The sequence below is a fragment of the Trichogramma pretiosum genome, unplaced genomic scaffold (genome assembly GCF_000599845.2).
Source record: "Trichogramma pretiosum strain Unisexual culture from Peru unplaced genomic scaffold, Tpre_2.0 scaffold40, whole genome shotgun sequence".
In the NCBI taxonomy this organism is placed as follows: domain Eukaryota; kingdom Metazoa; phylum Arthropoda; class Insecta; order Hymenoptera; family Trichogrammatidae; genus Trichogramma; species Trichogramma pretiosum.
In genome coordinates this window covers 1,279,716-1,292,789 of record NW_019641657.1, presented here as the reverse complement: position 1 = coordinate 1,292,789, position 13,074 = coordinate 1,279,716, and the positions used below count along the sequence as shown (strand labels likewise).

The following is a 13,074-nucleotide window of genomic DNA, read 5'->3' as shown; positions in this document are numbered from 1 at the left end:
CACATACTCACACAGTACAAAATGCGTTGCATGCGGCGCATCTTTCGCGCGACTATGAGCGCGTTACTTAAATGTTATTATATTGATTTTTTTTCTCCCGGGCAGATACATGCGAGTGAATAATGTGCGTAGGTTCACTCGCTAGAGAAAGAGAGAGAAAGAGCGTAAAAGTGCACTTATTGAATAAACCAGTATAAGAGCCCGATACTAGTATAGCGTATGTAAAAATCTGTACGTTATGGAATTTTCAAGAAACGTATTTACGCTCGAGCAAGGAGAACAATATGTTTATTATGTTTATATCAGTTACTCATTGATCGAGTTAGCTCGACGTAGCTTGACTTTATCAATGGCTAATCATAAAAATAACGAACTTGCGTAGCTGCAAGTCCTGACGTCATTTTTCTCTCGCTCTCTCTCCCTCTTTTACTCTTTCGCTCGCTCGAGCCGAACTAAAACAAACTTTCGTTTGAAATATATAGATTGTCTGCTAACGGCTTCACACAATAGAGCTAACTTGTAGCGACGTACCATCGACAATGTATACGTGTTTATGTGAAAGCTCGCACCACAATAAATATCGCTCCCTAACGTACGAAAACATACTTGAAATAGCCGTCTTAATTTTTCTCTTGGTCGTGCTTTGTAACTTTCTTGATGAACTTTCAGCGAAAAGTGTCGCGGCGGTTCTCGGAGGTTCGCTGTTAGTCGACGATACCCTACAGAGGGACTTTTTTTCAATATCTGGTTCACTGGTGTTGGACAATACCCTGACGACGGGCCTCTTCGAAATAACTGGTTCACTAGATTCGGTGGGAACTCGGCAAACCCTTTTCTTCGAGGAATCTGTCGAATGACTCGACGAGGATTCATCGTCCAATTTTGGATCTTCCACCGACAAATCGCCGCGACTCGCGTATTTCTTGGCTTTCATGACGTCTAGTTGTGTGAAGCTGAGATTTATGCCGTGCAAGTACTTGCAGAGCAGACACGTACGCCGAGGTGTTTATTCGGCCTGGCGGGCGACGTGTGTCCCCGATTATGTTTTCGAAATTCGATCGCACTGACTAAGCAATGAGCCTCTCTTATTGTTTATAAGATTCTCGAATCTGTAACCTACTCTCTTTCGATCTTTACCCTCTCTCTCTTCTCTCTCTCGCTTTCATTACGGTAATATAAAGCGACAGTTGTAAACATTACGCGCGAGGCGGCAAAAACGAATCTCGGAAATTTCTGTGATAAGAGTACTTCTGCGAGGTTGAAGAATGAGTCTCGTGAGAAAAGTGCAAATTTGTTTGTGCGCGTATACATAGAGATATATATCGTGCATTTACGTATGCAGCTCTTGCTCTTCTGTATTAATGAAGTCGTCCTTTGTTCTTTCTCATTTCTGCCGAGAGAAAGAGAGAATAGAGCTTGCCGACGTCGAAAGAAAATTGTTAATGTTTTTTTGGTACAATCCACGTGAACCTGCATAACCTATAGTCGACACGCGACCAGGTTATCTTTTTTTCTACGTGTGGCTCTTTTTGGCTCAAAACACCGATGCTAAGCAAACGATGATTCATCCCTAAAGACGGATTACAACAGAGGAATGCGTAACCGGAAACAATAATTCGAATTAATGTTTGTTCTCACGTCGGAATCTCCTGCGATGAAAAGATGAAGACTCCATGCAAGAGAGGCGCCGTCGGCTTTGCTCCCGATGGGGCAACGGCTCTGCAATGAACGACGACGACGACGACGGCTATGCTTTAGCCTTCTCTTTTTAGCTTAAAATCTCTGTTTCAGGTCTATACTACTATATACTGCTCGCCTTAGCTTGGAATTTCACGCGACCACTTACGATCGCGCATAAAACACACGCCGCGCGTAGCGGTGCATAAAACGCAGTTGCTCGCGAGCGAGTAGATATTTTTGGTAAGGCCCTTTATTTATAGCAATGAATGTGGTTGCACTTGCATTTTTTTAGAGATCGATTGGAATCATTTTCGATTAGTGTCACGCTCATATACTTATGTACATTATTTATTATTTATATTATTTATGTTATTTATTATACTCGTGCTTGATATATATTTTTCATGCAAATACGTCACGAGCTTTATCGAGCGCAATTCATTGATAAATGCGATTACTTATTAATGAATTTAATTCAGTGAATAAACAAACTTGAATTAAAAAACACGATTTTATCATCCGTCAATCTCGTTTACATTCACTTCGGCTCATTATTGTCAGCGCGTTAATCAATTTACAGAAAATTCTAGTCAAAAATGAAAACTGTATGAAATGAAACGCGAGAGATAAAGCCTTCATTTCTCTGAATGCATCGAGCATCGATACTTTTTCACTTTATAAACCGATGAGCATAAAATGATGATAGTAAATAAATTATTGGGTAAAAGTTGCAATTACAGCTTACAAAAGGCATTCACAGCTCTCTCTCTCTCTCTACTTCAAGGTGGCGCATAAAATCACGTGTAAAGTGATTTAACAAACGAGACAATTGCGAAGAAGAAAAATTAGAGATACAAAACACAAGGAAAACCACAATCGTAAAAAGAAGATAGGTAACCGCGTGTCGACAATCTTGACCACGTGACAGAAGTCACAATTTTTTTTTTTTGCTTAATCGAAGTACACGCCAAAAGCTACAAAAAAATCATCGAGCTCGAGTGATAAAAATTCGTCCGATAAAATCTCTATCGAAAGTTTCGGTAATAGTTGCCTCGGCGATACCAAATTGCGAACTTGCTTACGGGCGGAATGTTTCCACGTGAAGCAAAGAGCAAAAATTTTCATCTAGAAATAGATTGGGTGCGCGTACGGCATGTGTGTGTGTGTGTGTACGTGCGTGTGCAAGAGTGCACACGCCCGTCTATATTTTCGCGGTGCTTTTCAAGCGCTTCCTTGTTTATTTAAAATGCATGTAGGAAGAAATTTCGCTACGAGTCGCGCGTATGTGCATACATTTTTTTCTCGTTACGCGAATACATCCTGTGAAGTAGCAGAAAAAAAAACCCGGCACGTGGGCTGCGCCTCTCGTAATATATTTTTCTCCGCGTCGCGGTTAATTTTTATCGAGGATGAACGCGGAGATAAAAGTTAATGTATTTTTAAAAATATACACTCTCACAGGTATGTATCAGACTATCATTCGAGTTGTATCAAAGGATTAATAATAGATCTACACGCTTATTGATTTTTTGTATTATAAAAAAATATATATACACATCGGTACGCAAAGTTAGTATAGGGCTTCCAGTAATGATACTCATGCGCGAGTGTACGTACGTGTGTGGACAATTCAATGATGCAAAGTGTACATTGTTGATCGAAAGAGAAATCGAACCTCAGGCTCGCACGTGCCTGCATCCAATATGCATTGACAAAAAAAATAAGGTTTAGCCTATCGAACTTCCGATGTATAGATTTAGTTACGTAAAGAAGAATCTATTACGGTAAATTAGTTCAACAATACTTAAAACAATAGCCTGTTTTGTTTTGCATATAAAATCTTCCTTGACACACAATAAAAAAAGAGTCATGCTTCGGACAAAAGATCTATTTCAAAGATAAACTAATGAATCTATGTTAGAATTGGCGGGTGACAAGATGTGAGGATGTCTTGGCTGATGTGTGTGTGTTATGACTAGTTCTCGATACATTTTGAGCAGTGATTTTTGAAATTCATTAATTATGAATTCTTATTTACTGAAGTGAAAGTTTGTTGTGCCTATTGTCCCGGTCAAAATGAATCACGCATACTTAATTAATAATCCTATTACAATTGAAACGTACTTCAAATCTTATTTCCTGGCATAATATGCAAATTTTTGCGAAAGATAACAATTTTATGTATTCATTGTTCTTTACGATTTACTAAAACTACTGGCAATCATTTTATTCAAATATTATCTTGGAATAAGAGGCAATAGTTGTCTCTCGCATGAATTCAAAGCGATCCCGATGCATTTTTGGCTCGGAAATACGTTAGCCGCAGCAATACATTTCGATTTTCAGATCAGTGTGTCTCAAGGCCTGGCAAAAAAACCCTGCTGCATTTCTGTGTCGCAGCACCTCCTTGACTTAATTCTTATCGGAAAGAAAGTTGTCGGAAAAAAAGTAGAAGTGGAGAAAAAACAGTCAGGCCTGCGATTATTTTTTCTAAACAAAAAAGAATCCTTACTATTACGTGGTTTGAATCGACGCAAGAGTTTACGAATGCTTTTGTAGGCACTGCCGGCTTCCTTGTCGTTGAGATCGACGGTGCTTTGCTTCATCAGCTGCATCGGGTTCGAGGCACTTTTTGAGACTTTTTTGGTTATATTTTTCGTCCATTCGGGATTCATCATCTTATCGTCGATTTTTAATTTCATCTCGTCCGGAGCGAATTTTATGAACATCTCTCCGGGTTTCAATTTTACATACACCTTTTCGGAACTGGGATGTATCCACTTTTCCTCGGTAGCGGGTTTTACACACGTCTCCTCGGGAGCGGGTTTTACATAGGTCTCTTCGGGAGCGGGAGCCATTGTTTTATCACTTATATTTCTTATCAACGATATACTATAACTCTAATATCACACGTTTAAGCTTATATTCGAAATAACTTTTTTACAACACTTTCAGATTGATGAGGTCTACGTTTGATAGTTCACAGGTATTTTTTTAAAAATGTTTTCTTCAAAACTTATACGATAAAATAAAAATCCATTTTTAAAAAGTAATTTTTTGTTCGCTGCACACGATCGGAGCACTTATTATCGTGCTCGAGACACGATTACACGTTACATAGCCTCGAGGATAAGCAAGCGGGGCCGAAAAAAAAACTGCCGAGCCAAAAGGATTCTCGTGCTCGCTCAGAGCTGCCCACGAACGCACTGCGAGGAGCACTTGTCTGACTCCGTATAAGCACACGACTGATGATATTCTTGAGCGTAGAACGGTATAGTAACGACGACGCCGCTGCTGCAGAGCCGGAAAATAGAGAGAAGCGAGAGAGAGAGAGAGAGAGAAAGATATAATAGAGGTGTATGCGGCCGCAGCGAGTAGAGTGGGGCAAGTGAGCCGGGTATTGTGCGCGCCGTGCGTCTCTCTCTCTCTCTTTCTACGTGTATCTTATGTACCTCTCGATGTTGTCTTATGTATGTGTACGTGTATACGTGAGTATGTATTATCTGCACTTTTGCTTTTCTTTGCTCGAACTCCGGAGTTCCTTTTTTTTTGGTAGAAGAGCCCGAGACGAGGCCACCGCACGCACTATATATCGTAACATATATGTTCTCCTCGCGTTGAATACCGCGTGATTTGTACCTCCTAACTTTCGAGTGGCGAATGATGACTGTTATTTTTTTCTTGTGTTATTTTTTTTTATTGCTCCTTTTAAAGAGAAAGGTTTAATGGATATATCGATACTTTCCAAGCTCTTATCAGATTTTTCCGAGATTTATGGGACAATAATGGCTCGGCGCTGGCTAGTAAACAGTGGTGAAAACAATTTTGATACGAATTTATAGCTAAACCGATGCATTATTATATTTGCTCGCGGGCCTTGCCGATTTCGTTCCGAGAGAAAATCAGACACGCGCTTGAGCAATTAAGACAAGAGCAAAATTTTACCAACGATAACGGGTTAACAGTTTTGTAAACAGCAAGGCGAGGAAGTCGATTTTATTTTTATTTATTTATTTCGTTCACGTTTAATAATGACATCGGAAGGTTTTAGCTTTATCGTTGATATATAATATGCCATTTAAATGAAACTATACATGAAATCAATACATGTAACAATCAAGTATCATGCAAGGTAAAAAAGTGCTATTAAAGTAGATAAAAAAAGTAAAAAATTACACTAATAAACATTTTTGAAAAAGATAGCGTCGTGGCAATAATTGTGTAAAATCAAGTTACGCGATAATTGTAACAAGAGAGATTACATGAAATCGATAATGTGTCAATAACCATAATACATAATTTACCATCAGATTAATTATATTTGATCAAGTGTATGCTTGCAACCGGTTCGAACTTAAATTTGCGTTTTTTCAATCAGGTATTGGAAATGAAAAATAATGAAACATTTATAAAAAAAATCAATTAGAATAAGAAAATAAATTATAATCTATTAGTAAAAATTATTGAATACAAAATTGATAAAAGTGATTAGTCTTTGAATTTTTAATTCAAGAATACGTTGAGGGTAACGTGGAGTTTGGATATCGCTCAGTCCTTATTTGCGCGAAATCTGCAACCTCAAATATTATGTCAACTCCACGTGTACGGCAATTTCTCAAGTCCGAGGACTTTATCACTTTTATGGAAAAAAAACCAATGCGATTCTTACTCATTCATTAGAGAAAATCTTGTGTCTCTGATGAGATTTTAAGCTTTGAATTTCCGTAATTCCATTAGAGTTAATCGAAGAATGATTTGAAGGCTATTCCGACAGCAAAAAAGGAGCAACAATGAATGGCAATAGGTGTGATTTAAAACTAGCGATAATTGGCTTTTTAATGCTGAAAAATAAGTAACCGACGTTCTTTGCTCCAAGTGCACACCGCACGCGTTTCACGCATAATATATAGCGTTGAAAAAAAGCGCGCTGCGCGTTAATAATTCGTCGTCGAGCAAATCCAATTACCATTGCCTTTTATATATCGGCTGAGCGGTGCAGAGGGGCACACACATCGTAAACAGGCACCAATTAAACTATGGGGCCTATATATCTTATCCATATCATCCGCCGCAGAAAGAGAGAGAGAGAGAACTGCAGCACACAAGTGCACGAGCGGCGGCAACAGCGCAGCAGACAAGAATCGGAGAGGATGAAATTCACGGCGCTCGTGTATTTATAGGTACTTGAACATTAAACCTTTGCTTCCAACACGCGCGCTTCGTAAGTCAAAATATTGCTGCACACGCGCGGATGTGCTTTAAAAGCTCCAACCGATTTCATACACGTAATGCACTCCCGTGAACACGATGTTTACAATCTTTTTTAGCATTAACAGAAAATCCATCGGAATACTCTCGGGGTTTGTGAGCGCGCGCTTTAGTTTATAGACTGTAGAAATCCGACTTTTATCTGAGATTTGATTCGATAAACACGTTTATCAAATTGACATTGCCTCGGCATTGAATAGTTGTAAAAAACCTCTATACATTACTTTTATTAGTCTAAATATAACTTAGAATAGATCTTGCATACAAATTGGAAAAAAAAGCTCGGAAGTTGACGTCACAATGAAGACAAGATCTACACAAAAACTCGATAGTTGCGTGAACAAAGAGCGAAATGCTTTCTCTCTCTCTCGCTCCCAAGTGTGGATGTAGTGTGCGTATATAAACGCATCACAGGGTGGTAGAAGTTAAAGCAGCAGCATATATATAAATGTCAGGCGACGTGAGCAAGTGCATAACGTTTTTGACGTCATTGAACCCATTGGAGATCTCGAGCAGCTACCACGCAAACGCTATAACACCACTGCTATACGCGCGCGGGGGACACGTTTAATCTTCTCTCGCAGTGCAGCGAGTGTCATAATAATATTTATGTATACTTGGCTACTTTTACGATTATATTCGCGCCTGTAATTTTTACCTCGGTGTCTGCGTTTAATAATACTCCACACTGTAATGTGTGAATAATTTAAGCGACGAGCTTTCTTGGAGAAGATAATCGTTACATTTTTAGTTTATATTGTACCGAAGTTAAAATTAACTTTTCCACTCTCGGCCGTTACAATGCATAAACTTGTCCACAGTCCATCGCAGTAGTGAATCGTGCCGCATTAAAATTTTTTTAATGTCCAACGTAAGACGAGTAAGTAATGATTATAATACACAGATTGTCGATGTGTCATGCTGATCTCACTTCGTCAGCTGCGTGGACAATTCTTTTTTTCTTCTTATTCCGATCTGACGCGTGCAGAGAAAAAATATAGTCCATTATAATTCTCTTAGGGATTTCGCTACGTATTTACTTCGCGGCTTCAATAAATTCTTTAATCTCTCTGTTTTATGCCCTTCGTCGCTCTTGACGCGAAATCGGAAAATTTCAAAAAAACAAGTCCCGAGAGCTTAAAGCAAAATGTAATTAAGCGACCGTGATATAATGGATAGAATCGAAAAAAATTACGCAATTGCCGATTGCATTCGAAGAATATTACGTGCAGTTACAGATTGTTTTTGTGAATTTGATAGTTTGCGAGTTCGTGTAATCTTACCGAGCTACGAGCTTTTCTGCGTCGTCGAATTTTACAAAGTCCTGCACTTTTTTTCAACGGAAAAACCTTATCTACCAATTTTTTTAGCAAATAAAGTGCAAAGTTTATCCGGAGTATGCACCGCAAAGTTTAAAATTGACTTTTATTTAATTTAATTGTATACTCGGTACGCAAACACAGTGCTTTGATAATACCCTTATTCACTATCTCGTTCGCTAACTCTCTTTCTCTCTTTTGCACGGACGAGTCCGGACATCCGTTTGTTTATTACGGAATACACTACGCGCGTTTTCGTTCTGCGATCGTCATCCGATCGGATAATAGGATGAATTTAAAACCTACTCTGCGAGCTTTGATCCCCGTCGCAGGTAATTTGAATACGAATTGGCTCTCTTACAGTTCGGTATCTAAACTTTTGTTTTTCAAATTGGTTAGCGAAAATACACGAAAACACTATTCGTCTTCTAATATGTATTTAGGAACACAACACCATTGTGGGTCAAATAGTTTGGATCGATTTCGATGTAGATATTGTTTATCTCATCGATGAACGTCGAATTTATGACGCTTTGACAACTCTATCTGTGCTTGATGAAGCAAAAATTCAAATCTACTAAAATCTAGCAATTATTTGGGGTTTAAAGCAAACGCGAATTTATCGCGCTCGAAAAAGAGCAGTAAAAACTGTCTCGAGTTTATATGCATTTCAAAGCTCGAGTTCATTCACATGGAAAGACGACGGAATCTCTGGCTGATTTCCAGCGGACTTGAGCATGCTGATCTTGCCCACCGAATTTCTCTGCGTACAGTTCTGTCATGGGTTCGTATTTATAATATAAAATAAAAGAGTATACGCGACTTCCTGCCTCGCTTCTCTTTAATGCGTTACACTTTATATGCACGTGCGCGAGATAAAATGCTTTAGGATTGCACGTTAAGCGCGGGGCTTAGGAATCGAATAAACCTTGACGCGATAACGTCGAAACTTGGCGAAAGTTGCGCAATCGAATCCGATTTTTCGCGAGATAGCGTTAATCTTAGACGTTTATAGCAAATGTCGAATAAAAGAAGCGAAAAAAAACATGGCTTTTTTCTAACGGAACAATGGCCGATAAGCCTACTGTGCGCGCAGAGGCAGAGTCTCTCGTCGCGTATATTTGCACAGAGAGTCAGGAGATGTGCAAGTACGTATGTACGCCTCGTGTCTCGTGCATGCACAATTATGCAGTATTTTTAGAACGAGTGCAAGCAACAAGTAGGGATATCTTCGCGCAGCTGACGAATTCAAGACAATTGAAGTCGTTTACGAGATATGTGTATTTGGGACGATGTAGATTCTCTCGGTCAAAGTATTACAGAGGCTCGCGCGATTTCGAATGCGAGAGATCAAAATCGCCTCGCTCGAGACGATGGCAAGAACGTTACCTCGTGCCAAAGGCTGGATTATCGGCTGTATAGAGTGCCACTCGAAAGGTGAGGCGCGTAATTTTAGAATTACGCTCGCCGAGAGATCGCATACCGAGCTGCATGCAAAAATGCACCGCGCCGCGCCGCGTCCTCGGGGTGAAAATATTATTCTTCAATTCCAGCAACGATAATATTATGACGCGCGCCCGAAACAAAGTGCAATCTTGTATAGAGCAAGAGAAAAATTTTCAGGGCAGAAAAATCAGTGTTTTCGAAATGTTGAGTGTGATTATTTAAAGAATGTACGTGTGTTTGTGTATTGTGTATGTACACGTTTGATATCTTGGAAAATGTTTATCTATCTTCAATTTGTTCGTGTCGGCTTCTCTCCGTCAGCTTTTTTTTCATTCTTGCCGAAAGAGCGACCGAATAAATATATGGAAAATGCGATTGCCAGTGAGAGAGAGAGAGAATGTATACGCGTGCACAATTGATCTGCGTTCGCGCGGCACTGCACGTGTATACATTATAATATATAATACATTATGCGAAGTGATGCGCCGCGCGCGTCCTTCATTTACATTTTCAGTTTGTAAACCACTTCAACCGGCGCGGCAGCTGCGCTCGTTATATTTACTTTGTTTTATCAAGAGCAACAGAGAACATTTTCCATCTCTCGCGGTGCGAATGGCTTAAATAATAATGGAATATAGATACGGCGCATATAATACATCTCAATATCAAACGAAAATAATGTATACTCTTACTATGTGACATTTTTCGCGCGAGCCCGTAATTGGCTGCGTACTCGCACTTCGATCACGCAAGGCGTTAATTGACATTTGCATATTTTAACATCTGTAATGTTAATGTAATATAATGTAAGCCGAGATTTTCGTACAACGCATACCAATTACGCGCTTCTTACGCATGTTTCGATAATGCACGATCGCAGTCTGATTTATGAAACCTAAGCTAATCATGAGCACTCATTGTTCGAGAAAAACATTTGATATTGCATGCATAAAAATACGTGTTTGTGCCCGCAACGTCATCGTCGACGTAATGACATTTGTAACTTTTACAAATTTCGACGTTTGTTATTATATTCTCGTAAATTAATTAAGAAATAAATTATTGATTAATGATGTATCAGCTGTTATCACCATAGTAAAACTACGATAAAAAATAATGAGAGCAACGTATCATCGAACAAAGACGCGAAAAAAAATTGCGCTTTTCAACGCTAGCGTTATTATGATAGGTAAAAACGAGAAAAAAAAGCGTAATATGTGTATATAACGGTTGACGAAAGGCAAAGTGTCGGCTTTGCGCACATGATCGAAACGGTCTGCGATGACGTCGTCGCTCGGGCGCACCGTGACCTTCTTTGCGAATGCCTATAACGTAGGAGAGAGAAAAAATTTCTCTCTCTCTCTCTCTCTCTCTCTCTCTCTCTCTCTCTCTCTCTCTCTCTCTCCTTTGTCAGTTTATTTCACACCGCGTTTTGTTGGCGCAAAATCAGCTGACACGCTCGCGCTTGTTGTATATAAATGTAGTGCTCTCCGTACGTGTATGGGCAAAACAAAGATTGTACGCGTAAGAAGATTGTAATGAGCGATTGGGGAAGAGAGAATATCACGCACTCGCCGCTCTCGCTGCTCTCGCTGCTGTTGCTGGCTTGGCGATTTTTCATTTCGGTACGTACGCGTACGTAATCTCCAATGAGTTATCGAAACGAAATAATTCCAAAATGCGAGAAATATAATGCGACGCAAAAATCGCTCAACCGAAAGTTTATACTTGGTTGATTATCTTACTTTGCATCTCTCTCAAATTATTTATTGACTCTCTTTTTTTTCTCAAGATAAACAAAAAGATTAGCAGAAAATGTGCACAAACCGTCTGCTGCCTTGGTTATCTTTTGCCGCATGCACAAAAATTTCGCGATCTCCAACACGATTCTCTCTTGGGTATGTCGTGCTTTATACGAAATAGCTTGTAAAAAAAAGACTCGACGTGCATACACCACGTATCCAACGTGCAGGGGAATTTTGCACGCGTCTCGATGCTACGTCGCAGCACACACAAGTGCGGAAGAGCTGGCGTATAAATTTTGCGTGGGCTTTCATTGATCATATAGAAAAACATGAGCAGGTGGTTTAATAATTACTTTTTTTAAATTGGCTCCTGGAATCGCCTCTTTTCAGTTACCCACGCTATCGATAGATCAGCCATTGTTCATCTTTCTTCGTTGCAGAGCTGCATAACTGAATTCGGCCTCGATTCAATAAGAAAAGTTTTATTTTTTCTTCTTTTTTGTTTTAATTTTCCATTGGACGAATGAATTCTCTGTTTGATTGTTCATCAAGATGCTCGACATGGATATCCTGTGCCATATTCTCATTAATTATTATGACGCATCTCTGCTCTCTTTCATAAGACAAAGAGAAAGATGACGTTCATTTATGTTACGTTTTCTCGGTAACTAAAATAATACAGCAAAATAACGATCACGAAAATTGCGACGTTATGTCACCCGAGAGAAAAAAAAACAAATTCATCCGATAACTTTTCCCATCGCTTCCTCGTCGACTGCTACTTCCGTTTTTATCTCAAAGCTCAAGATTTCAAAGGGTCTTGATCGGATTTAAAAATTACTCAAGATAATGGAAATTTAATTTTCCGATACAAGAGTCGAGGGGAAAGTTTCCGAGCTGAGCGCGGTTCGTTTTTCAGCTCTTCGCATAATCATAAATGTGTGCGCTATATATATCGCTGCAGCGCTGACAAGACGTCAGAGGCACCCTCTCTTTGTGAGTTTTCAATTATATCGAGTCACTTGCTAGAAACGATGCGCGTGCTCGCATGCACATGCATACAGCGTGTTTCAACACTTGAAAATTGGTTATTTCGAACAGTGACATCAACTACATCTGTGACTAGAAGAAAAAAATGTTCTTCGCGCGACTCAGCGCTCTGTGTGCCAGTCGTCGATAAAACAACTCTCGTTCTGATTGACGTCGGATCATTTTCATGGTCGATGACGCACTTCGCGCTTACACGAATGATGTTGAGCAGATATGCGCGCGCAATCATCGACGCCAGCTACTATTTTTAAAGATTTTCGCGCTTTCGAACTTACGCACAGGTTTACGTTCGATGTCGAATCGATAGTAAAGCGTAAAGTTTGTTTCCAATGATTTTTATGTGTTGTTCGTCTATTAGTAATATTGTAAAACATTGATTGAGATTTCAGGTGTTTATTTTAACTTTAAAGGTTTAAATCGTTAAATTGCTCGTATACGTACATTGCAATCAAATTTGACGAAATGATTTATGAACATATCCAAATGTACCATCTATACAGTAAACTTTTGGCTAAGCTCGGCTATCTAGAAGCCAGAACAGATTATATTCTGGCAGCAGGATTAGC

General features: G+C 39.4%; 1 protein-coding gene across 11 annotated transcripts in view; it reads right to left on the bottom strand.

Moving 5' to 3' along the window:
- The window catches only part of LOC106657507 (glycogen synthase kinase-3 beta), a 43,037-nt gene that overhangs the window by 6,097 nt on the left and 23,866 nt on the right, over positions 1 to 13,074 (bottom strand). For 2 of the 11 annotated variants that reach the window (XM_014379060.2, XM_014379061.2), the window contains exon 1: positions 4,193 to 4,888. The exons of 5 other annotated variants lie outside the window; for them this stretch is intronic. In XM_014379060.2, coding sequence (XP_014234546.1) covers positions 4,193 to 4,538 — 346 coding nt within the window. In that variant the 5' untranslated portion in view covers positions 4,539 to 4,888. Of the gene's footprint in view, positions 1 to 531; positions 1,079 to 4,192; positions 4,889 to 13,074 lie in introns of those variants that run through there. 4 more of the 11 variants (XM_023460200.1, XM_014379064.2, XM_023460198.1 and 1 more) reach the window with 3 other exon arrangements.